Genomic DNA, 27,588 nt, shown 5'->3' with positions numbered 1-27,588 from the left:
AACTTTAGGTGTTGCAATTCATCATTCTAAAAAAGCAGTTAAATTAATTCAAGCCAAGTAAAAAATACTGGATTATCAACTCAAAGACTCTCTACCATCTTATCCCCTTTGTCAACATCATTACCCTTGTCATCCAGGGTTCTTTTAAATCTCTCTCCAAATCTTTGGTAACCACTCACTCAATATCCCACTTCAAACATTTTCATGCTTTGGAATTGACACATATCACCTAGGCCCAACTTTCTAGTGAGTGCCTCTGATAAGGAAGAAACTTCCCTTTCTTTTTAGTTATACTGCTCTGTTTTCCCAATCTCTGGAGTATTTTTTTTATTATTTGTGCATAATGTGGATCATATTGACAATGGCATATATTCACACAGTTCTTGGTGCCCTTGCTGCTCCCCTCCACTTCCATTTTCCCTCCCTCCCAATACTGAGTATCCAGGTTAACAATGTTATAGTCACATGTATACACATAGTTGAATGTAGCTTTTCCATTAATAAACCTCAGCCTTCTTCCTCCCCTACCCTTCCTTTCTGGCATTGCTGAGATTTCCTCTCCATTATCTGGAGTCCCTCTGGTATCCCTAATACTCCCTAGCTTGAGCATATTAGAGAAAACATATGTCCTTTCTCTTTCTGTGCTTGGCTAATCTCAATTAACAGAATGTTCTCTAGGTCTTTCCATCTTCTTGCAAATGACATGATTTTGTTCTTCTTTAGTGTGGAATAAATGCTGCAAGGATGTGGGGAAATAGAAACTCTTTTACACTGTTGGTGGGAGTGCAAACTAGTGCAGCCATTATGGAGATCAGTGTGGAGATTTCTTAGAAAACTGGGAATGGATCCACCATACTATCTGGCTATACCACTCCTGGGTATCTTTCCAAGTTGAAATCAGAGAACTACAGTAACATATGCATATTTATGTTCATAGCAGCACAATTTGTAATAGCCAAAATATGGAAACCAACCTAGATGGGAAATACACACATTGGAATTCATAGGACTTAACAGGATTTATCAGATGCACTAATTCAAGGTGTGGTGCTTTAACAGGACTTATCAGATACACTAATTCAAGGTGTATTAAGTTTCACATTGTTACTTCTCCTGCAAAACTATTTTAACAGCTTTTCCATGTTCTCCAAAACTATAGTAGAAATGACCAAAGTGAATACTTGGGGAAAAGTTAGTTTTTGCTTTTGTTTATGTTTAACCATGATCAAACCATAAACATAAAGCTCTACCTCCTTTTTGGTTTTATCTTATGTTCTTGTCTGCCTTTTTCTCCAAGTCATTAGGGATTCATGTGCTGAACTCCTCCCCCTAATGGAAAGAGTAACACTGTCTATAAAAAGAGGATTTGAGTAGCATTATGGAAAGAGTGTAAAATATATCATGAAGAACCATAGAGAAACCAGAAGAGAAAATGATTAGAGAGAGGAGGAGACTGCAAAGAGACTAGTTAGGTGCTTGAAGAGTGAAGGAGGTCAGGAGGAGGGGAGGGAGAGCAAGGGAGAAGGCCCTGTGGAAGAACAGGTTTTATTGAGATAAACCCTGGGGAAGGGATTCTCCAGAAAAGGATGGAGCCTGTCTCCACTTACAGGCTGAAGGGTCAGATAGGTTAAAAAGGAAGGAAATTCTAATTCCGGTGGGTAGTTCTTAGGGCAGGAAAGCAGGTGTGACCTTGAAGTAGGAAAGGAGTTATCTAAATGTTCTTTGCAGTCTGTGTCAAGCAAGATATGGGGGAGTTTCAGTCAGTGAGATGGGGAACTTTTCCAGAAAGTAAGGTGGAGGGGCTCTTTTGGTATGAGAAAATCCTTTACAAAATGGAGTTGCTTTTGCTCTGTCCAGCCGTCTAACAAGGAAAGGAGTGGAAAACAAAGCAGGCAGTGAAGAACAGAGGTTCTCATATTATTTTTGACTAAAATCCTTCGTGATAAATATATTTTATAGTTGTCTTCAGCAAACTTTCTGCTCAAAAATAATAATTTCTTCAGAGTATAAAATTGACTCTTAGGAGAAAGTTTTACTGCTCTAAACACAACTAGAAAAATGCAGTGTGCCTACACAATTGTGTTGAAAATTCCAATGATGTTTACACAGTGTAATAACCATTCTTGTATCTGGGTGTTAATAAAACAAACATCATCATAACACTCCAGGGAAGAAGAGATGCCTTTCCTATGAGACTCGGAGGAGCCATCTATTTGATATCAAGAATCCTTTTGATTCTTTGAGCAATGTTTCTGGCAGGCATTATAATTTCCCGAAGGATATTTCCAAGCCAACCTTGTGAGTAAGCTGAAGGAATAGGGAGGTATGTTGAACCTTTCGAATGCAGGATCATCACCTCAATAAATTAAAGTCTGTAAGCAAAAGAGTGAACAAGACAATATAGACTGTTCATCATAAGATTATATAGCACTAGTTAAATCAGTCTCTGTATAAAATGATTTATTTTGTCTTTTTCCTTCTTTTAATAAACACTTAACATTTCCTTACTTTTTGTCTCCCTAGGTATTGAAGGCAAAACCATCAATATGTACATATTTTAAGTAAATGAACAAAACCCTATGTGTGTATAATACATTAAATATATACTCACACAAATATCTATCCATATATAGAAACATACCTACAAAAATTAATCACCCTGTGTTCCTAGATAAAAAAAAAAATCAAAGCCGGGCGTGGTGGCACACGCTTGTAATCCCCGCGCTTGGGAGGCAGAGACAGGAGGATCGCGCACGTTCAAAGCCAGCCACGTGCGCTGGCTTAGGAGACCCTGTTTCCAAATAAAAATGTAAAAATAGGTCTGGGAGTGTAGCCCAGAAGTAGAAGGGCTTCCAGGAACCCCAGTACCAAAAAAAAAAAAATCATATGAGAACTTAATTAAGTTCTGATCAAAGCTATTACCTCAAAGCTTATCTTTGCTTGGTCCAAGTAGTGGTAGTTAAGATGTATATAAGGTTCAGAGCTGGCTTTACTTGAATGACAATCATTTTTCTATTAAAGTCGCCTCCTAAATTTCCATGGCTGGCAGAAAGCTACTGTCTCCACCAGGTTGAACTAGATTTAAAAGTGTTGAGTTAGAGTCTGCATGTGTTACAAGATTCTCCCACGAATATTATGAGTGTGGTACACCCTCAATCTGGGGAAGACTTAAAGTCTAAGAACAGAGAGCAGCAGTCAACAAAGTTGTCCTGTCCAAGCATGCACATGTTTTATTTAAGTATTCTCCAAAGGTCTATTTTTTTCCAGCATAATGCAGATATTATGCTATCCTTTGAAATAAGATATATGAATTTCAAACAAAATTGTCAAAAACAATGACCTTAGTTACTCCATATGCTACACAGAAATAAGTACATTTCACTTACAATACAGATGCACTTAACACAGTCATCAATAGTCATTCACCACCAACACAGTATATTTTTAAATCACCTAAAACAGCAAAAATGTTTTTTCATCTCCAAAAGTCTAAAGAAATTAATAATTTTGAATAAATGATAGATGAAAAGAGGATGTAGAATTATCAAACAAAATAACCTAACCATTTTCATTTATGTTAATATCCAGAACATGAAAATAGAACTTCTCATTTGGGAATCAAAAGACAATAAGTATTCCTGATTGTAGTTTCCTTAGTACACTTTTTAAAAAGGTTTTCAATAAATGCCATCCGAGTAGTTTCACTATATATTTTCTCTAGAAGCATAAAGTGACAAGAGGCAGGTGTTAATATAATTGTTAATATTCACACTGCTGGAAGATTAGTAACTTTTTAAAAGACATACTAGGAATAAAGCCAGTTCTTCCCAAGACACAGTAGAATTTATCTAACTTTCACTGAGCAAATGTTTTTCAAGAGTTACTGTGTTCATAGCACTGTTCTAGAAGCTAGTCTAGAAATGGGAAACAAATATGTCTGGCTTTACCTGAAAATGGCTGGGTTAATTCCTTTTTATGATAAGTAATGATAAGCATTTTAAAATCTCTATAATATAGAGGGATAATTATTAACTCTTTCCATATATAGAAACTAAGTTTCACTCCTTACAGTGGTGGCTTGGAATGAACAAACTGTATTTGACACAAAACTTTTTTTTGTACACGGTCACGTGCAGACATGTCTGCTGAGATACTTCAAGGGTGAAAAGGTATAAAGACTTTTCACTTAAATGTACACAGAAATCAACTTTTCATCACCAAACTCCTGTCCTCCCAATTCAGTGGAGAACACTGCACCTTGTAATACACAGGCACCTTTCTGAGATAAATAAGGACAGCCTTGATGAACGGCTTTGACCACCTGCTTTCATCAAATATTGCTAAAAAAAAAAAAAAGCACTCCAGTTTATCTCAGCATTTCAATTCACATTAGGTATTCTCAAAATGTAGTCAAGATCTAAAGAAAATAAATGATACAGCAAGTAAGAGTCTAAGATATCCATCCTGTGATATCAGTCCCAGTCAACTCTTTTCATGAAACATATGGATATAGCCAGAATCTGGCTTATCCATAAACAGCAAAGACATAAGAGATAATTCATAGATGTCAACTCCTTTACTCTAGTTTTTGACAAGGGGATTGATGACAATCTACTTACAGTATCATTCGTTGGGAAATATAAAAGTAGGAGAGTCACTTGAACTACAGCCAACGTTAGTCTCGCTGATAATAAACCCAATAGAAAGGTGCTGTAGAAATAACAGGAACAGATAATGCACTGGTCACAGGAATACAGCAGACCAAAGAGTTCTACTGAAAGACATGTAGGACATAGTAGTTTTGAATTAAAAGTCACTTAAAATCAGGCCACACCAGAAGTTTTTCTATGCATGTGGCTCTTACTGTACCTATGAAGATCTGGAAAATACAACAACAAAAAATCCTGATTCCTGATACAACAGGTGTACAGTGAATTATTGCAGTTGTAACAGTAACTAGGTGCAAAGTTAAACAATGATGCTGAACTATCTGAACACTTTAGATTACTAATGAGCATCCCCATGAGAAATACTGCAGTTCTAAAAGGAGTGTATTTGTACGGCCCACCATGGAACATGAACAACCAGCTTGTTGTAAGTGCACAGAGATTTCTCCTTTCTACAGTTATAGTTTATCATGCCTACTCTGAGGACAACATAAGGAAACTGAGATCACTGCTCCAAAGAATTCTAGCATGCATTATGATGGTTTCCTTCAGTCAACACAAATGTGTCGTGTGAGTTTTTTTTCATATGTAATTATCTTCGTCATTGCCAATGTTCATGATTTTAACAGGAAAAAATTTTATCAAAATGTTCTCCATATTTTTTTGTTTTGCATTCAACTGGAACGACATGTTCAAAGATTTGTTTTATTAAAAAAGAGTTCTGATCATAAGAAGCATCAATAGGCGGCATTTCATTGTGCTCATTCACAAAGGCAAAGGGCCACAGAATATTCCTCTGTATAACAGGTCAAAACTCTGTCTAGAAATGCCATTTGGTGGTTTTGTTCACATCCTCGAGTTTGGAAGATTTATTTTCATTTCACTACTGACTTTCTTGCTTTGCTTTCTTAATCTGCAAAAGGTTTATTGTTTCTTCTTTCTTCTACATTGCGATTCTGTCCACTGCCAGGGCTCCCTCCGATTCTCTTAAACATATTCCAATTGTCTTACAGAGCAGACACTCTGACAATATTTCCTCCTGAGTATTCGGGAGATTCTGGCCTGTCATCTCCTTCTGGCGTGGTTACTGGAGGTGTTGGGATGCTTATTATTGCTGTAGTCACATAAGGTTGTTCACAGTTTAGTTTAACACACTCTTCCATTTTGGCATTTAAGCTGGATCGGCTGATAAGGAAGAAAAAATAGATTGAAGAAAGTGAAGTGTTTATTTAATTTTTTTTCACATAGTTGAAAAATATATATTTAATAAATAATTGTAAATGACATTTTAAGGGCTTTAGAAGAATGACATTAAAAATAAGACATCAAAACTTAATATATGCTACCTTAAATATTAGTTATTAACATTAAATAAAGCTCTCAAAGCCAGCTGAATTTGGTTCAGTCAATTGTTTCTTAAAGAATATTTTATATACTTGCAAGAGAGAAAGAATACCTGGTCAGATTTGGACAGTCTGAGTCGAGCAAAGTAAAGTAGCTTTCTTTATGATAGGAACTTTGAGAAGTTTGAGATAAGGCCATAAAAGACTATACAATCTGGACATCTCAGTTCTTTTGTCTACAGAACATTTTCATTATCATGTGTTTTGAACTAAATTCTGTCCTTAAGGCTCTCAACTTAGTGATGCACACATGTTAAGAATCTCCAAAAGTTAGCTATTACTATCTAATACTTACAGGTTTTCCCGATCATCGTTTTGATTTTGTACTAGGGACTGAACCCAGGGGCATTTTACCACTGAGCTTCAACACCAGCCCTTTCTAACTCTGAGACAGGGACAAGGTCAATAAGTTGCCTCAGCCGGCCTCCAATTTGCAATGCTTATACCTCGGCCCCGAAGTAGCAGGAATTACATGTGTTGCCAACATACCTTGCCCAAGTGTTATTCTTAACATGAATTTGTATTTGTTTTGTGTATGTTTGTGTGTGTGTGTGTGTGACTAGGGACGTTCTACCTCTGAGCTATATCCACAACCCTATTTTAATATTTATTTTGAAAGAGAGTCTCACTAAGTTGCAGAGGACCTCACTAAGTGGCTGAGGCTGTTCCTGAACCTGTGATCTTCATGTTTCAGCCTCCCAAATACAGAGATTACAGATACGTGCCACCGCAGCCAACTCTTTCTACTCTTAAAACTGATATGATTACTACATTGACCCTTAGTATACAGGCCAGTGGATCCATTTTCCTGAAGGTTGATGTATCAGTTTTGTGTTTTTCTGAACCCTAGGAGGTAGGAGGACAGTTAGCACGATGCCTGCAGGGGACTTGGCCTGTGATCCAGTCCAGGTGTGAACACACCACCAATGGATGACGGGTACCTGTTAGAGAGCGGTGTTCTCTCCACACATCTGATCTGAATGGTACTGAGTTCTTGCACACTGCCTCGGTGGCTTCCTGACACATTGGCGTTTGGGATACGGAACGTTTTTTTGTGTCGTCGTGAACAACAAGTGCTGGTGACACCTTGTTGCGAAGAGAGAGAGGGGCTGTGACTTGAAGGACGGTTAACAGTTGCGACTTCCATGCAGCTCTCCTCAAAGACTTGTTCATCCACAAACTCGTGATTCTGTTCCATGGTTGTAGGAAAATGTCAAGAAAAAGAAGCACATTTGTTTAATTTAAAAGACGAAAATACGTGGCTTAAGTATAAATAATAATATAAATATGATATGAATAATGTAAATATAAATAATATATAAAATCCAAATATAATCATGAATACTGCTAAACATGAGGATTAGAGCATCAGAACCACTTTTTTGGCATTAGTGTCTAAATGAAATTTCTCTAGTTAGATTTTGAGGCTGACAATACAGGCTGATTCAGTGTCCATTTATAGACTGATTTTATTTTGAAATATCATTTTTTAATTTAAACATAAAATCAGAGAGTTATAAACTAAAGAAAAATCTCTAAAAATGAATATAGATAATATATACAGGGAACTTATAGTTTTACACTGACTTTATTTATTTAAACAGATTGACATTATGAAAAGAGACTATTTTAATAGAATACTTTCAGTTAGATTGTTATATATTAGCAAATATCTTCCCAGGACTGAAATATTTTTATGTGTATTAGGAGGAGGGGATCTACTAGGGACTGAACACAGGGGGTATTCTGCCTCTGAGCTATAACCTGAGCCCTATTTTTATTTTTTATTTTGAAACAGGGTCTGGCTAAGTTACGGAGGCTGCTTGCCTTGAACCTGCAATCCTCCTGTCTCAGCCTTCCAAGAACTGGGATTATAAGCATGTGCTACTACCCCCTGGCTTGAAAGATTTTTGAATTAGAAAATGAGATAACTAAGACACCTTCCATTTCTTTATATGTTTCCCTAAAATTCCCATTATGTAAAAATATGACTTATTTATAAAGTAAATAAAATACATTTATCTGCAAGTGTGTCACTATGCTTGACTCAGAAGTGATTAGCACTGAACTTCCTTGGCCCCCTTTCCTTCTCTCTGTGATACATTGCTGGCTGTCTTCATGCATTCATTCTATGTTCAAAGTTCTTCCAGCTCTGCCTTCCTAACTCTGCCCACAGCCAATCATTAATGGGCATTTCATACACCATAATTTATAAAAACAGTGTACATTTTACTTTTGAAATGTTTTAGAAGGAATTGCCTCCTATAATGCCTATGCAAGAATTTTACCTCAGAAATGTAAGGGGACACATTTTTGGTCTGAATTACTATAGAATAACTTCAATTACTTCTTTTTCTTTGTGTGTGCAGAAATAGTCTTATAATGGAAAGCTTTGTACATACCGGATTTCACTTAGCCATCTCTCATCCTAAAATATTAGTAAAACAATTGAAGCAATGCACTGGCTAATAGGAAATAGATTGTTTTAGTTACTCATTTTATCATCTTGGTGCTGAGAGAAGCATTTTGAATATATGAAACTTAACATTTTATTGTTTAGAGTCCAGAGAATCATATGATTAGATAAGACAGAATTTCATGTTAAATTTTAGAAAAAAATTAGTGCACAAAGACCTCATAATCTATTTTCTTCTCTTACAACACATATTTCATATGCACAATGCCAGTTAAAATGCATGAGAATGTAATTTATCTCATTAGTGACTGGAACTGAAGATGTCACCATTATTGATTATCATACCTTTTTGTAGGTAGCTCCATTTAAACTCTATTTGTTGGGGTTTTTTTTTTTTTTTTTTTTTTCCAGTACTGGTAATAGAATCCAGGGGCATTTAACCTCCAAGCTACACACCCAGCTCTAATTTTTTATTCTTTGTTTTTGAAACAGGGTCTCACTAAGTTGCGGAGGGCCTCACTAAGTAGCTGAGGCTGTCTGAGAACCATGATCCTCCAGTTTCAGTCTCTGGAATGTTGGGATTACAAGCGTGTGCCACCACGCCCAGCTTGTTAATTTTTGATAAAAAAAAATAAGACCCTTGAGTGGTAAAATATTGAGAAACAAAAGGAAAAAAAGACAGGAGAGAATGCATTCTATCATTTATGTATCATTTAACTTTCAAAATGTTATCTTAATAGGTTATACACCAGTCAGTAAACTGATTTTAAAATGAAAATTGTAGTCATGTTTACCCTGTTAAACATCCTTCTACACTTCTCCACTTATCAGGAGATAAGGATGTTCCCAAAGCCCAGCCTTATGGGCCACAGTTGTTCTCTCCACCTCTTCCTCTGCCATGCACCCTGCTCCATCCACTCGCCCTCACACCCGGTGGCTTTCCCTTAGGCTGAGTTTCTGCTTTCTTCAGTGCTTCCTTCTTTTAGCTCCTTGGGGTCCTGCCTAACCAGCCCCTGGCCTCAGGGTTCTGGCCCGAGCCCGCCCTCCGGGGATCCCACTGTGACTGGCTTTGCTTCCCCTGCTCTCTGTCTTCTCCAGTAACACCCGTGTTTGGTGTTTGTCCCATGAATGAGGCTCTCTGGGGACAGAGGCCATGCTGCTTTCAAGGCAAGTCTTGCTTGGCGCTGGCTCACGACTCGGCAAGCACAAGCAAGAATTTGTTGGGTAACTAGATAGGTACATACATAAATGGGAAAATACATTGGAACTGAGAGTGCATGTAATGTGTCTCTGGTGAGAGAGTGAGCTGATCTGACTCAAATCTGAAGAAAATAATATTCTGCTTTGTGTCACAAACTGTGACCCTATGTGACTGTTTAGCTGAGGAATGGGTGTCTTTGCCACAAGGAGCTCCCACTTGGAACTGGCAAATACAGACTCATTCCTCAGCATCCAGGGCCATACCAGTGATAAAATGTGCAGATTTTTGCAAGGACGTAAATTGCTTTTACTAACTACCTCTATCTATTGTATTTATGAATAAAAGAAGAAATACTTATTTTCTTTCTTTCTTTCTTTCTTTCTTTCTTTCTTTCTTTCTTTCTTTCTTTCTTTCTTTCTTTCTTTCTTTCTTTTGTTATTGCTATGGCCATTCTCTTTATCCAAATCTCAGGAATCTAGGAACTTTGATGTGTGTGGGTGGTAATGGGAATTGAACCCAGGGGCCTTCTAATTTTGAGCTATACTTCCAGCCCTTTTCATTGAAACAGGGTTTTGCTAAGTTGCTGAGGCTGACCTCAAACCTGGGATTTTCCAGTCCCAGCCTCACAAGTACTGCGATTAACAGGCAGGTGCCACCACACCCAGTTTCTCCAAATCTCAGAAACTTTTGAAACTTCATCTTGGTTTCCTTTTTAGTCAAAGATTTTAAAAAACAGGGAAGACAAGTTATTTTATGGGGCTGCCTATTAGAAGATAACTTTCCATCCGCACTTAATTGATATCTTAGACTTAAGGTATCACTAAAGATGAAGCACCTTGGAAAGTCTCTAAAATAATTTCTAAATTGAAATGTCACTATAGTCTTTCAAAGTAATTTGAAATACCATGGGGTTTCTGTTTGCTTGTTTCTTAGCATATTTTCCAGTAATGCAGAGAGTGAAATCATGCTTGGAAGCATTATGTATGCACAAAGCAAATAGGATTACTGTCAGAGGCAGGCAGCCATGCTGTCTCCTTACCGTGGTTTTCTCCAGGCAGTGAAGCAGGTGGTGGTGCTGGGTTTCAAAGCTGGAGCCGGACTTGCTAACAAAGGCCTGCTCCTCCTCCGAGGACTGTTAATAGAAAGATAGAGGTGCTTTGCTATTTGCAAACAACAAGAACCTCAGTTACAAAATTGCACAGAGATTTGGCCTATTTTCTGAGATTCACTGGCAGCATTTTTTTTTTAACTAAAAAGGAACAAATGAATGGTTGCTTTTATATTGGATGATTTAGCATATACATTTTCATCAAATTAGTGGTCTGCTCTTTTAGACGATACCTCCTTGAATTGAAAATTCAAATCTCTTACCAATTTCCTTTGTAAACCTGGGAGTGCACCATTTATCTTTGGAAAATAAAACTTAATTTCATACTCAGATAATCCTATCAGGCTCACCTTCATGAAAGCTATTTCGTAAAAGAAGATGATCAGAATCCTAAATATTAAAGGAAAGCTTTGAGGTCAAAGTAAAGTTTCTCGAGGTGTACTTCAGACCACATGATCTTCCGAAGACTGAATCAGTAGTGTTCTTTCTCCATTAAGAAGCAAAACAAGACATGATGTCATCCCACACAAGCAATTTGGAAATAAAAAAAAAGGATTAGACATTGGAGTTGCTGAGGATTTCTTGCCTCTCTGATGTTAATATGAACCTGGTGTAGAGAAGCTGCCTGATTATGAATAATCATGATTCCCTGGCAATGTTTCAAAGCAGTTTCTAACCTGCTACAGCCAACTGGAATTTAGAGGGGGAAGTTATGAAAATGACACTTCTGTTGTTTCAGCAGCCATTTCCATAATTACCCACAATGAAATTATAAGGTTAAGTAGAACTAAATCAATATTACACCGATAAATTGATCATTACAATAAGTGAAGAGCTCGACCTACCTGCAGCTGGTTGCTGAGTAAACCATTCCGTTTGCTCTGCATATAAGCACTTGCACTTCCGCTTTTGGCTGCCCGGATCCTGGCCAGTCTGGCTTTCTACAAGAGAAGAAAAATGAACATCTCATCAGTGCTTTTCTACTCCTTCGTGTGTGTGTGTGTGTGTGTGTGTGTGTGTGTGTGTGTGTGTGTGTGTTACTGGGGATGGAACCCAGGGGCATTCTATCTCTGAGCTACACCCCAGCTCTATTTTTTTATTCTTTATTTTGAAACAGGGTCTCACTGAGTTGCAAAGGTCCTCACTATGGAGCTGAGACTGGTCATGTACTGTGATCCTCCTTTCTCAGGCTCCCAAATGCTGAAATTACAAGCGTGAGTCACCATGCCCAGCTCAACTCTTTTCTTAAGACAGTGACTACACTCTTATCTATTCTTAGTGTTAGTACACATGTTTCTAAAAGCCCGTGTAACTATTAAAAATTACCCTCCAGCCAGGTGTGGTGGTGCACACTTGTAATCCCCGCGCTTGGGAGGAGGAGACATGAGGATCGCGCAGGTTCGAAGCCAGCCTCGCTGGCTTAAGAGACCCTGTTTCCAAATAAAAATATAAAATAGGTCTGGGAGAGTAGCCTGGAGGTAGAAGGGCTTCCAGGAACCCCAGTACCACCAAAAAAAAAAAAAAAATTACCTTCCAGCCCCCTTTCCAGTGTTTTCCTTTAGTTAAAATTTATCAGGAAGCTCAGTTAACTCCTTTGGGACTGGCTTATGCATTTAGAAATTGAAATTAAGACTTTATAGTAAGATCAATTATTTCATTACTTTTGCTCTCCATTGTACTGAGAAAGACTTCAGTATTATTTTACTTATAATTTTCATTTACCCAAATCAAAATAACTTAATAAAATGAAGACCAGTAACTGCAAATGAGCTGCCATCCCTTTTTCATTTAAAAACTGGTAACTAGCCAGGCGTGGTGGCGCACACTTGTAATCCCAGAGCTTGGGAGGCTGAGACAGGAGGATCACGCAGGTTTGAACCCAGCCTCAGCTACTTAGTGAGGCTCTCAGCAACTTAGTGAGACCCTGTTTCCAAATAAAGTAAAATAGTTCTGGGAGTATAGCCCGAAGGTAGAGAAGCCCCTAGATTCCACCCCCAGTACCACACACGCACACACACGCACACACACACACATACACACACACACACACACACACACACACACACACACAATTGATAACTAAGTTCTGAGAACCAATTGTCTCCTTCCATCCTTCCTTCCTTCCTACCTTCCTTCCTTCTTTTATAGCCACGATTCAGCTGCACCTGCATCCTCCAACTTAATTTTTATTTTTGCAATTATTCTGTTAAATTAGTCAAAATACAGCCCAGGTGGAATAAAATGGACTTTCTAAAAAACAAATCCCTAATTTATCTATTTTCTTGGCTGGCACAGGTCCACACAACCGTGTGTTCATCTGATTTCTGTTTCACTCTTGAATTTGTTGGAGAACACAAGCCTATCCAGAGAGATTTCAAGATTAGTTTTAATTCTAAAGCATTTTTTACGTAAAGACTGCTCTTCAGTTAGAATTTGGAGTGGTGGTATCATAAAGTGGTATTGCTGAACAGAGTGGGTGGTCAGCTAGGTTTCTGGTATTCCATTCTACTTTACTTCATTGCTTAAGTAATTTACTTAATTGTTGTTGTATGTTTGCCTTAAGACTGTCATGGCAGAAGTCTGCTTTTCACTCTTTGGAAGCTCAGTGACCATTCTATTTGCAGAACTTGTATCTAGCAAGTGTGGAGAACAAAGCAACTGAAATGACTTTGCTAAGAAGCTTCTTGTAAACTTACCCTAAGAAGATATTTTTTATAACCAACCTACATGAATACTATGTTTAGTTTTAAGTTTTAAAATTCTCTTTTTAGTAATATTTAACACCTATTTTGATTTTTAAAGTAGAAAACGGATACAGGCATATGGCAAGAAGAAATACTTAGAAAAACAAGCAAATGGGTAAGTCTCTGACCCTGGAGCCATCCTCTCCCAAGTTTTATCTATCTATCTATCTATCTATCTATCTATCTATCATCTATCATCTATCTATTTTGCAGCACTGGGGATTGAACCCAGGGGCATTCTTGCCTCTTGTTGAGCTACCCTCCAACCCTTTGTTTTATATTTATTTTGAAACAGTCTCATTAGGTTGCAGAAGGCCTCACTAAGTAGCTGAGGCTGGCTGTGAACCTGAGATCCTCCTGTCTCAGCCTCCCAAGTACTGGGATTACAAGCATGTGCTACCACACTCCTTCATTGTGTTAGAGGCAATGACTGGTAGTATTTATAGTGACTTCTCTGTGAGACACTTTCCAAGCATATAAGAGCTAGTGCTTATATACTGATATGGATATATACATATATCTTTGCTCATTTGGAAGACCATTCTTCATACTTTTTTTTTTTTTTTTTTGTGGTACTGGCAGTGGAACCCAGAGGTTTTCTATCTCCAGGCTATACTCCCATCCCTATTTTATATTTTATTTGGAAACAGGGTCTCACTAAGTTGCTGAGAGCCTCACTAAGTAGCTGAGACTGGCTTCGAACCTGTGCGATCTTCCTGTCTCAGCCTCCCAAGCACGGGGATTACAAGCGTGCGCCACAACGCCCGGCTTCTTCATACCTTTTACACTTTAGTTATTTTCATTTACAACCTCTTGGAACTTCTTCCATGTCTACATGCATAATTTGCATCACTTTTTATGGATTTGTGATATGCTTCTGTATGGATAAAGCTAATTTATTTAGTCAGTCAATTACCAATTAATTTAAAAGCATCTTTTGCTACTACAGTAATGCTTCCTACTCTGATTGTCATAACTAGCTTATCTGCAAGAAAAATTTATAGAAGAAATATTATTTCTGCATCAAAGGGTGTATATATGTGTTTGGGGGGTGGATGTGGGGATGGAGAGGTTGTTCAATAAGTTTTACCAAGTTTCCCTTCAAAGTTATTATACCTGTTAGGTTGGAACAGGGATGTTGGCAGCTGCCACTCCTTAAAGTTCCAGTTGGCTGATGCATGTAACTGTAGTTAAATAACAATGGCTGACCTGCCCTGGCTGATGTTTGCAACCACAAACACATGCATTACCTGGTTACTGACACCGGTGTCGCCTAGTTCCAAAAACTTTGATAGAGACCACTGCTTAAGAAACAAAAACCTACCTGCCCAGGAAGCCCCCAACTCACTGCTCTCCCCCACTCTCAAGAAACAACCCCATAAAAAGTTTCAATCTGCCGGCCCTAGGTGTGCACTTCACTGGCCCCATCTTTGGACTGGTGAACCTTGCCTGGGAGTGCAGAACAAAACGCCTCTTGCTTTTTAATTGGCCTGCTTGCTTTGTTCCCTGCATTGTAACCTTACTTTTGGTGCCAAAACCCCAGAGGAGTGAGTACTCCGCCTTGTGCATTGGGACAGCCTGGGGCGCCCTCCTCTCCTTCCTTGTGATTCAGGACCCTTGGACCTCTTCTTTCCCTGGGTTCTACAATAGCAGTGGTAAGTCCCTGCTTGTGTCTATCCTTGGCGGCTATTCAGGCCACTCTGTCTACAAACCGTGGCTGTGTCAAAGATGGTCTTGGCCATAAGGCTCTGGACCTAGTTTGGTTGAGGAGACATCCCCTCCACCCTCAGGTTCTCTGTCTATAGTCCCTGCCAAATGACTGGGACGCTGGTTTTTTGCTCTGGCCTACTGGCCCCAAGGATTAGCCATGGGAAATCTAAATTCTAAGCCAGATCTGAAACCCCCCTTTGGGATGCCCTCTTTCAATAAGATAATGGGTTAAAGTGGCCCCAAAATTGGACTTCTAACTTTACTGTACTCAATGACCTCAGTAATTTTTGCGAGCAAGCTGGCAAATGGTCGGAGGTTCCCCTATGTCCAAGCCTTTTTCCTTCTGCACTTCCATCTCTCTCTGTCCCTCCTGTTCTACAGCCCAGCCTCTCTATCCATCTCTCAATGACTTCTCTCCAATGCTGCCACCCTCTGCTTCTTTGCCTGCCACTGAAAACCCTCCCCCTTCCTCCAGCACCCTCTCTGGTCAGCAAACACACCCGCTCTCAGGACCTCTCCCCTCTCTGCTCCATTCCCCAGGTCACTGGTGCCAAAGGGGTGGTCCAGGTTCATGTTCCTTTTTCTCTGCTAAACCTCTCTCAGATGGAAAAATGACTTGGTTCTTTCTCCTCTAACCCCAGCCATTTCATTAAGGAATTCTGTTCTCTTTCTCAGGCATGTAGGCTGTCTCTCACAAAGCTGTTAACTTTGACAAATTGAGGGAAATCACTCAGGGCCCAGATGAAATCCCCGCAGTCTTCCTTAACTGGCTGACAGAGGCCCTTACTCTAACCTGGGTCTCCAGCTGGGGCTGCTATCCTACACAATCAGCTGCGGACATTCAGAAAAAAATTAAAAAGGCTGAGGATGGCTCTCAGACTCCAATCTGAGATCTGGTGAATATGGCATTTAAGGTTTTAATGCCTGAGAGGAACAGGCAGAATCTGAACAAGAGGCCTGTCTCCAAACAGAAGGTAAATCTACAAACTTGAGCCTTAATTGCAGCCCTGTGGCCAGCGATAGTCACATGAGACTCCAGGGAGCCTGTGTATGGTGGGGTCACAATGACCAGACAAACGCTACCCCAAAGCTGCTTCAAGTGTGGTGAGGAAGGCCACTGAACAAGTAAGTGACCTTGACCCAGAGCCCCGACTGCGCCTTGCCTGGCATGCGACTGGAGTGGTCACTGAAAGAGTGACTGCCCCTGGAAAAGCGGTGGGCCTCCTGCGTCTCAGTGTGGGGGGACCACCCTTCCATCAGGCCCCACTGTTGGCTATGCTGGAGTTGGCTGAAGATCGATGGAGCCCAGACTTGATGGCCCCCATCACCCTTGCCAAGCCCAGGGTAATGACCAAGGTAGCTGGTAAGTCGATTTCCTTCTTGGTTGAAACAGAAGCTACCTACTCTGTCCTGCCCTTCTTTTTAGGGCCTGTTTTTCCCTCCACAGTCTCGATGGCAAACCTACCTGCCTGTTAACTACAGGGCCACTCTCCTGCCACCTAGCATCCCTTGTAAACCCACAGATCTGGGATACCTCACACTGGTTGAGGCTAGACATCACGCTCCCATTAAATTAGACTTAAGGACCCTACTTCATCAATTCTCTCTGCTAGAGCACTTCGGCTCCCAGGCTCACTCCCCTCTGGAGTGCTTGCTCACTTTCCTACTCCAATCCTGATGCCAGTGGGGCTACCTGTGCATCTGTGCACTCCCCTCTTTGAGATGTCACTGTGGGTTCTTGTTCTTAGCTAGTTTAAAATCTCTGCTTTGTAAGCCTTTTCTGTTACATCGCTGATCAAAATGTGTTACTTGGTTAGCAAGTTCAGGGGCTACATGGTATATACCTGCTTTGAAGTTCAAGGCATATACTGTCTACCTGTGTCCTTGGTGAGTTCTCAGCCTTTCACTATCTCTGTCTGCTAAAAGTTACTTATTAAGTTGAAAACTTGTTTTACAAAAAAAAAAAAAGACACAGGAATATAGTCTTTTAAAGTATGGAGGTTTGGGGCTATAACTATTTTGTGTAATTAGTAATTAATATTGGGTTAACATGGCTTGCTTTTTCATCTTTTAACTTTAGTCTAAACTTTTGTGAGAGTCTGTGTAGGGGTCTGTGTTTTAACTCACATTCAGTGTTCAGCTGGGTGAGGAGCTGTGAGCGAGACACACAAGAACCAAGTCTTTCTTGGCTGGTTTCAAACCTCTTGGCCACTTGAATCCTACCCATGATAGGGCCAGTGATATTAATCTGTCTCCTTTTCCTTTTAGCCTCTTGCCACTTAAGATTCATCTGCTCCTAAGTCACAGAGATATGTCAAGTGACTGTTAACCAACTTTTGCTATAGCCATACACCTGCCTTCCCACAGAGCCCTGATCATCTAGTCCTGGCTAGAGCGCCCTACTACATCCTCCTACCCACCTCCCCACCAGCAGGATGCAGTTTGTGAAATTCAGCACCCCTATCACCAAAAGGCCGGGATGTTAGGTCGGAGCAGAGAAGTTGGCAGCCCACCACCCCTTAAAGTTCCAGTTGGCTGATGCATGGAACTGCAGTTAAATAACAATGGCCTAACTGCCCTGGCTGATGCATACAACAGCAAACACCTATGTCACCCAGTTCCTGACACCGGTGTCACCTAGTTCCAAGAACTTTGATACAGATCACTGCTTAAGAAACAACAAGATACCTGCCTGGAAAGTCTCCAACTCCCCGCTCTTCCCTGCACTCAAGAAACAGCCCCATAAAAAGTCCTAGGCGCTCCTAGGGTCTAGGTGCATGCTTCACTGGCCCCACCTTTGGACTGGTGAACCTTGCCTGGAAGTGCAGAATAAAACGCCTCTTGCTTTTTACTTGGCCTGTTAGCTTCATTCCCTGCGTTGCATACCAAGAAGCTCTATCATCTACATCATTAGGGAGTAGCACTGAGATGACTAAAGCTCTTAGAATAGCTTTACGAAAGCCAGATATGGTGATGCATGCCTGTAATCCCAGTATTTGGGAGTCTGATACAGGAGGATCAAGGTTTGAGGACAGCCTCAGCAAGTAATGATATTCTCATCAACCTAGTGAGACCCTGTTGGAAAATAAAAATAAAATAGGGCTGGGGGTATAGTTTGGAGGTAGAATTCCCCTGGGTTCAAATCCCAGTAACATACACACACACACACACACACACACACACACACACACACAATCATTTTGACCTTAATTTCATCATTTCTGTCTTCACTCTTAAATTTATTCCTCCTATATTCTGATTTTGGGTTCAAATATTATGTTATACAGAAATTATATTTAGAAATAATAGAAAAATATACAAATTTCACTATTTATTATCAGTATAGTGTTTAGGTCACTCACAATACTAAGACAATATTAGAGAATAAAGTTGAACACTAGAAAGTTTTAACCTCAGAAAGCTATGCCACATGACCAGAATTTCAGGCCAGACATAATAAAACAATTGCAAGTGACTAATGCATTTACAAATGATTTAGAATTGACTTAATAATCCAGAAATAAGCAATTTATGCATTGGTTTCTGAAAAGGGCTGATTGTTGGGATTTCAGTCCTGAAGTATCTTTGGTCTCCTGGAAGACTCATTACCTTTTTGGTTTCCTTCTACTTTTTTCTACCCCTCTTTTTCTCCCTTGTTTCTTTGCCTGCCTTCCTTCCTTCTCTTCCTTTCTGTGTCAACTGCTATATATAATAATGCTTCCTATCATAGTTACTAATTTCATTTATGTCATTCTCTAAGCACTTAGTAGCAGCATTGGGGAATATTACTCTCTTTCATTAATAAGACATATCCATTAACCAAAACATTGTCCAGCAAAGGAAAATGACACATATTTCTCATCATATAAAGGAGAGCCTACATAGAATAACAATCACTACCACAAAAATGGTTCTAACCTTAGGAAAAGAAGTTGATTTAGAGAAAGAATTGTCATTTCTGCAAAGAAAGTTCATGTACTGTGTTAGAAAAAGAATCTTCCACCTCAAGTTCAGTCATGACTTTCTGTAACTTTGATACAATATTGTATGAATTAATTGGTTTAACAGTTCTTGTGGAACACCACATCAAATCTCTGCTGAATTCTAGTCTTTATGATCTGCGATTACATCTGTGGTTCTAGCAGGTAATTGAGGGAAATTATTTTACAAAGATATTTTTAGAAAACCACTTATGACCTACTCAGTATGATAAACTTGGCAATTCCAGTTGTTTAATTAGAAGGTTAAAATAAAATAATCCTCCTAGTCCTACGTTACCACCGCTGTAGGAAGTAACAACTTCTTGGCATGGCAAATCACAAGCAAAAAGAATGGAAATTAGAGTAAGATTTCAGTAAATAATTTACTGTGGCCTATTTGCAAAGAAGAACGCTTTCAAAATGTTAATTGAAAATTGAATTTAGATCATCAGTTTAAATAAATATAGTAGCTTTGATGCCGGGTGTGGTGGCGCACACTTGTAATCCCCACACTTGAGCTGGTTCAGGGCCAGCCTCGCTGGCTTAAGAGACCCTGTTTCCAAATAAAAAAATATAAAATAGGTCTGGGAGTGTAGCCTGGAGGTATAAGGGCTTCCAGGAACCCCAGTACCACCAAAAAAAAAAAAAAATAGTAGCTTTGTAATCATTTTTGAATTTCCTATCTGCTTTAAGAAATATTGATAGTGTTTGGGAAAAATTGTTTGTATTCTAATCATATTTGTCATGAATCATTCCAATTTCTAGGAATTCAGTTCGGCCTAATCCCTTAATCTCAGCAAAGTTTCTCAAAGTTGGTTCCAAGGGATTATAAATATAATGGGCAAAATCCAAACCAACCACAGAAAGCAAACTGGTTCTCTGGACCAGGCAAGGTTGAGAAATGTTGAGAGGATAAACAGGTTTCTTTGCAGTTGGATTTTTTTATTCTTTACAACAGATGTGAGGATAACAGGAAGAAGTAGTATACATTTTTTAACTAATTTGAGATGGAACTCTTTTGACTGTAGAACATTCAGAAACTAGTAGGCACTGAAACACAACAAATATATATATATATATATATATATATATATACTCAATATGATATTACATAATTTCATAATGAGTTTTCTGGAATAAAGGCTGGGAGCCAATCAAAGAAAGCCCTATAAGAGAACACCTCTTAAACAATAGTTCCCCTCCATGGGCCACCATCTTCTTTTCTTTTTCTTTTCTTTTCTTTTTTTTTTTTTTTTTTTTTTTTTTTTTTTTTTTTTTTTTTTTTTAGGTCTGGGGATGGAACCCAGGGGCATTTGATCTCCAAGCTACAACCCCTGCCCTATTTTTTATCTTTAATTTGAAACAGTGTCTCACTAAGTTGCAGAGGGCCTCACTAAGTAGCTGAGGTTGGCTTTGAACCTGTGCGATCCTTCTGTCTCAGCCTCCCAAGTACTGGGATTACACGCGTGTGCCACCATGCCCGGTAGCCACCATCTTCTAAATGAATACAAAGTAAGCCGGGCGTGGTGGCTCATGCTTGTAATCCCAGCATTCGGGGGGCTCTGGACAGCCTCAGCTACTTAGTGAGGCACGATGTAACTTAGTGAGACCCAGTTTCAAAATAAAGAATAAAAAAAATAGGGCAGGGGGTGTAGCTCCGAGGTGGAATGCCCCAGGGTTCCATCCCCAGACCCGAAAAAAAAAAAAAAAAAAAAAAGAATACAAAGTACAAAGTAGATAAAAAGAAATGATTGGACCATCTTGTTACAAGTCACAAAATTTTTTGAATAGTTTTGAATAATTAAGGTATCCTCGGCAGCTAAACATAAAGTACAGACAATGCCTCTCCTTGATATTCGAGATAATTCCTTATTCCTCAAATATTGGCGCATATCTTCCCTGTATCATGTGTTCTGGAATTTTTTTTTTTTTTTTTTGGTGGTACTGGGGTTCCTGGAAACCCTCCTACCTCCAGGCTACACTCCCAGACCTATTTTATATTTTTCTATTTAAAAACAGGGTCTCTTAAGCCAGCGCCGCTAGACTTGAACCTGCGCAATCCTCCTGTCTCCACCTCCCAAGCGCTGGGATTACAAGCGTGCGCCACCACGCCCAGCTGGAATTTCACTTTCAGTTGTTTATTGCACTTCAGGCTTAGTGAAATCTTCGTGTGGATTTAGCATATGAAGCTTCCTTAGCTTGTAAAATTTTAAAGAGTTTATTGGAATTTTTTTTATATGCTAAAGAAAATGGCTACTCCAGAAATGAGATGAATAAGGGCCAAATAATAAATACATAGTGAGAGTGGAAGTAAAATAAAAATAAAATTAAAATAAGTAAAATAAAAATAAAATAAAAAACTAGAGAGTGGAAGGAACTGAATGGTAGACATTATATTATACCCAGCTCTAGAGTCTGGCTGATCCTGGAGATGGCAGTGTTAGGCAGAGACAGTGCTGGGAAATGGATTGCTTGAAGGAATGTGAGGCCAATACAGGGACTTTGAGGTGGGACAGGTGAGGACTGAGAGAAGATGTAAGGAGGGTTTCAAAAGCAAATTTATACTTTCCAGTATTTATGTCTTTATTTTTACCTTTGAGTATTGAACCCAGAGCCCCATGCACTACAAATGTTAAGGCTATTTTATGCAAGGCATTAAATAGAGAAGAGGGATCATATAGTATAATATATGATAATAGATTATACATAATATCATGGAAAAAAAGGAGCAACCATTGGTGGTCACAATACTCAGAAAAATTTTCATGGAAATGGTGATATTTGACCTAACTTTTGAACCCTGAATAGGAATTTTCCAGATGCCAACATTAGGTAGTATGGGGAGAGAGTGGAGATATAAAATCAGAGGTGATTCAGAAGGCTAAAAGTTAGAATAGATGTGGAGAAGTTTGTAATTTACATATTTCTATATGTGTTGATAACGGGCAGTTATTAAACTGTATGCAAATAAAAAACTAGATTATCCACAGATATTCAGGTAATTTTGCTTTTAATAGTGGGTAATCTAAAACAGATCACTCTCAGACTCTAGCAAGGACTTATTTCTTGCATTTTAATTACCCTAGAATTATGTCTATAAAGTCATTTTATTTCGACACTGCCAAATGTACTAGACAATGGTTCTAAAAGTCCAGTCCCCAGAACAGCAATAGCAACATCATCTGAGAACTTATTCTAAATGCAGGTTTTCAGGTGGTAACTCAAAACTACAGAATCCAATGCTGTGGAGATAGGATCTAATTTGAGTTTTAATAAGTTATCTGGATGATTCCAATTAATCAAGAGTTTGAGAACTACCATAGGAGGGTATGTAAATGTCCAAAATCTTCATGTGAAAAGTATGATTTTAATTTAGACTGCATACTACCTCATTAATTCTAAACTTCTCATTGCATTTCAAATTATTTATAGGAAAATCCCTGTAGATAATGAAGGAACTATAGCTTGAATAATGCTAGAGTGTTCTGGCCTTGGACTTTAATTAATAAATGTGTTGATGTGCAAGTGATCTGTAAAATGGATATAATGATGACCCCATCATTACAAGTTGATTGTGAATATTATTATTATTATTATTATTATTATTATTATTATTATCATTACTATTTTGTGATGCTGGGGAGAGAACCCAGGGGCATTCTACCTCCAAGCCACAACCCAAGACTAATTTTAATTTTATTTGGAAACAAGGTCTTGATAAGTTGCTAAAGCTGGGTTCAAACCTGTGATCCTCCTGTTTTAGTCTCTCAAATACTGGGATTATAGATATGTGACACCACGTCTGGCTGGAGAATATTAAATAAATAACACACATAAAGCACCTGGGACTTATAGAAACTCTAGAGAGATCTGCTGTTGTTGCTGTTATTTGTAAAATATAATTATAACCACTATTTCTATTACATGATAAATAAGCATGGTGAGTATGCTGATGACTATGTGACCTCATTCATATCTTAAAGTAAGTTAATCTTCAAAATATCAACCTTATCACCTATCATTCCATCAATTCAGCCTTATATTGGCAAATGTACTCTAGCCAATCAGCATTTACTGAATGACCGAATACCAAGTAATTCTATTAAAATACAATTACCAGAGTAGGCAGAAGTGACCCAGAATCTACATTGTAGATATTGTCTAAATGCCAAAAAGCATTAATAAAACATACTTTTCACTTAGTGTACTATTGTAACATTACATTTATTTGCTTTTGCTTTTAAAATTTATTTAGGCAAAAAGCTTCTAAACTATACTAACTATACTAAATATTCTAACTATACTATATTTTAAAAAATGTCAGTGTTTATGTAAGACTGTAAGGATTGATAGATATGGGGTAAAGATACAGTCTCTTTTCAGGGTAGGAGAGGGTAGGAAAAGCAGAAAGAGCACTGGCTGGGAGAAAGTAGTTCTGGTGGTGATGCTGGGAATGTTTTCAAAAGTAAATTGTGCGTATTTTATGCATTTCCTTGAGCTTGGCGTTAGCAATCTGACTAAACACCAAAAAACATTATCTAAAAAATGACTTTATAATATTACTTTAATTGGTCATCTTGAATAATTTTTTTTTTTTTTTTTTTTGGTGGTACTAGGGTTCCTGGAAACTCTTCTACCTCCAAGCTGCACTCCCAGACCTATTTTATATTTTTATTTGGAAACAGGGTCTCTTAAGCCAGGGAGGTTGGCTTCGAACCTGCATGATTTTCTTGTCTCTGCCTCCCAAGCATGGGGATTACAAGCGTGCGCTACCATGCCTGGCTAAATAGTCTGTTTGCTTGACTAAATTACCTGGTAATTTTCTTTAACTTTGATATTTGTCAAATCATCCAGGCCCAGAAAAATGTAAACTTTCTTAGCCTAATAAAGGCTCATCCCTGCCTTTATTCTCTTTAATTTCTTGGGAAGGAAAATAGGAAATATACCTTGGTTTCTTATATTGTTCTATATCTATATTCTTTCTTTCAAAAGTGTGTTCAGCTTCCTGACTGCAGACCATTTACCAGAATATTCTATTAGGTTATTATATTTAGCTTATTAAGCCAATTTTTCTAGTACTCACATGAAAAATTCATTGCATTATTGCAGAAATATAGAATGTAGAATCTACATTGTAGATGTTGTTTAAATGCCAAAAAGCATTAATAAAACATACTTTTCAATTAGTGTACTATTGTAACATTACATTTATTTACTTTTGCTTTTAAAATTTATTTAGGCAAAAAAGCTTCTAAACTATACTAAGATTTCCTTTTTGTTGCATGTAACAAACTGCAATAAATGTAGATATTTTTGGAACTGTTTTATTTGAAAATCACATTTGTGCTTTCTATGGTTCTCATATAACTGGTTCTTATGTTAAAGAAGAAATTTCTAGAAAGGAGATAGGCGAGTGGTAGGAGGCAAGCTTTTTGGAGGTTGTTTGTATTTTTAGACAATATCTGTGTATGCCCAGTAGAGACACTGTAGTACATGAAGGTCCCTGGTGGAGGGCTCTGAATTCTTTCAGTGAAACTTGCCTATGGTGTGCCCTGAATGAGATTTTACTACCCAGAGGTATCTTTTTGACTCTTCTTATCATTGGATTATCAGTTCTCTACATTCACATTACCTGGAATACTTAATATGCTTATCCATATAGTTAAAAGTTAAGTATTTTTCAAAAATGGTGGGGAATCCATATAGCAAGCAACTTCAAGGTTGAGTGATTCTTTGCTGAAAGAAGATCTCTGACAATGGAGATAAATAAATTCTCTGGACAACTTTCTATGCAACCATACTAATTAACTGGAATTTTCCAAAGAGTTAATAAATGAGATTTTATACTTTTTATACTAAAGAGATCAACATTGCTTAAAAGGATATTTAAAATTTACCATGAAATTTTCAATAAAGCCAATAATGAACTACACAAAAATATCTCACAGTATTTTATAGTTATACCACATTGCCCAGATTGTCATCCAGTTTAGCCACGGTCATGACTGGTTTCAGAAATTAAAAAGACACTTTCTTTAGAGGGCAAAGATATAGTGACCATGAAGAATAAGCCCTGGGAAAATCATAGAAAATATTCTAAAGTATGTTCTGAGCAAAATGGGCCCTGTCTCTCACAGTGACTATTTTGACAAAGAATGGGAAAGAGGACTGCATTAACTTTCAGTTTTTTCCTGAGAGGAAACTGATCATAGGAATTTAAGTGTTATCTAGACTAGCTTGGCTTGGCTTGATTTGTAGCTCTCCAAATCATTAGGTGTGTGAGAACTGCTCAATTCCTAGGCACCTCCCAGAATAAAATGGGAAGAATAATAGTAACCAACTCCTAGAAATGTCATGAAGATTATATAAATTGAATTTTAAAAGCTTTAGACCAATGTCTGGCACAGGATAAATCACCAGTAAACACTCAATATTGTTTTATATACTATTATTGGTACATTATAGCCTCATTATGTAGTTAATCATGTAGTTCATAGTGAATACATACATGCACACAGCACTTGGTGGACTTTTTTCTGTCTCCTTTATGAGTTTATGTAGATTTATATACATTTTCATATAATCTTATTGTTTTGCCCATTTTATAGATGAGCATGTGCTTTGCTTATTCTTAGAGGGATTAAGTAACTGTCAAATTCAGAGAAACAGGAACTTACTCAGCCAAGAATAAAATTCAATTACAAATGAACATATATCTCTTGCTTCCTGTGTCAATGAAGTAAAGTGTTGAAGACACATTTTTATCTCAATATAATAGTCCTCTTTTACTGGAGTCAATTTGAACCCTGATTGGCAGAGACTAAGTAAATCAGATCTAGAAATTTTATTTTAACAAAATTTGCCAAGAATCTTTCTTTAAATTAACTGCTATAATTAGCGCTGATCACCAAGTATTTCTTAATTCTGCCTCCAGCTCTATGGTCAGTATTTTCTTGCTCACTTGGAAGTTAGATGTGACTGTGTGGCTTGCTTGTGCTCATGCAATAGACACAGATGGCAGTGACCCGGGCCACTTCCAGGAGAGGTTTTAAAAGGCACTGTGTGGTGCATTGTGTCCTTTATCCATGAGTGAATAACTGCAAGAGCAGAGTGTAAAGATGAAGTTCCATCTTAGACCAGTAAGGGACCTCCAGAGGGCTTGAGAAATATGCCTTGTTTTAAGCCACTGAGAAGTTTTGTTTCTTTTTAGTGCAGATTAGCACTGAATAGCCAGTAATGCATTTTGAAGCTCATTTTGAGAAACGGTAAATGTTAAGTCATGGCTTCACAGAGCTGAATACGTACCTTCTGTGCCCTTCTTTTGTCTGCTCGTTGGTTTTGGTGGTAGATTCTACTGAAGTTGGACACAATCACTGGAACAGGTAGAGCGATGACCAAGACCCCACTCAGTGAACAGATGGAACCAAAAATCTTCCCTGCTATGGTTTTTGGTACCATGTCACCATACCTAGGATAGAGGAAAAAAATACATAATTAAGTTATGGACAAACACTTCTACTACCCATTACAAGTATATTTTTGCTTTAAGCCAAACAATTCTTTTGATGCATCTCTAATTCATGAGTACACTGTGTGTGGATTTAGACTTAATAAATAAAAAAAATTACGAAAATAGAATTAAAAATTACCTTTCAGTCTTGCAGAAAATGACTCAGAAATTTCTTTGAAAAGTGTTTTATGCCATATACTACAATGATAGCTCTTCAATTTGCCCTTTATGTAATATAGCATATTTCTTTACATTTATTTAATAGTCAATATTTCTATGCTGAAATTTATAGGCTAGATAACACACTTTTCCACTTAATTTTTTTCAGCATTGGATTGATTATGAAATTTAAGTAGAAAAAGTAGGGTATCACATTCCTTTCATCAGATAAAATCACTTAAAAATTAAACTCTCCAAGGTCCCCATTAACCTTTACTTATAAAATCCATAGGCCATTTCTCCATGATAACCTTATTCATTCTTGCATTTATGTTTGATTAGTTGACTATTCCTTCCTCAGAACACTTTTTGTTCTTGGCTTCACTATTGGAAACACTTTAAATCATTCTCCTACCTCATCAGCTGTCATATCTCCATCTTCCTTTTTGGCTCTATTCCCCTTATCTCATTTCTAAATCTTGGAGTAATTTAGTTTTGAGTCCTATTATCTTCTCCATATAAATGTCTTCCTACATGACATAGCTTAAAAGTATCTATGTGTAACTGATACGTTAATTTACATTGATGGCCCAGATGGCTCTCCTAAAACACAGACTCTTATATTCAGTAGTCAGATCTGATTGTTTCTGCCCCTGGATGTGCAAAAGCTTATTAAATCTTAAATTACCC

General features: G+C 38.1%; 1 protein-coding gene across 1 annotated transcript in view; it reads right to left on the bottom strand.

Moving 5' to 3' along the window:
* Positions 1–5,674: 5,674 nt before the first annotated feature.
* The window catches only part of KCND2 (potassium voltage-gated channel subfamily D member 2), a gene marked incomplete at both ends in the record, with an annotated part of 521,297 nt that continues 499,383 nt past the window's right edge, over positions 5,675–27,588 (bottom strand). The window contains 5 exons of the mRNA XM_080701486.1: positions 5,675–5,852; positions 7,012–7,259; positions 10,727–10,819; positions 11,641–11,736; positions 26,535–26,697. Of these exons, the coding sequence (XP_080557612.1) occupies positions 5,675–5,852; positions 7,012–7,259; positions 10,727–10,819; positions 11,641–11,736; positions 26,535–26,697 (778 nt within the window). The remainder of the gene's footprint in view (positions 5,853–7,011; positions 7,260–10,726; positions 10,820–11,640; positions 11,737–26,534; positions 26,698–27,588) is intronic.

This window comes from Muscardinus avellanarius, assembly GCF_963383645.1.
Source record: "Muscardinus avellanarius genome assembly, chromosome: 9".
In the NCBI taxonomy this organism is placed as follows: domain Eukaryota; kingdom Metazoa; phylum Chordata; class Mammalia; order Rodentia; family Gliridae; genus Muscardinus; species Muscardinus avellanarius.
Note: the sequence above shows the minus strand (reverse complement) of the source record. Positions and strands in the feature narration are given on the sequence as shown.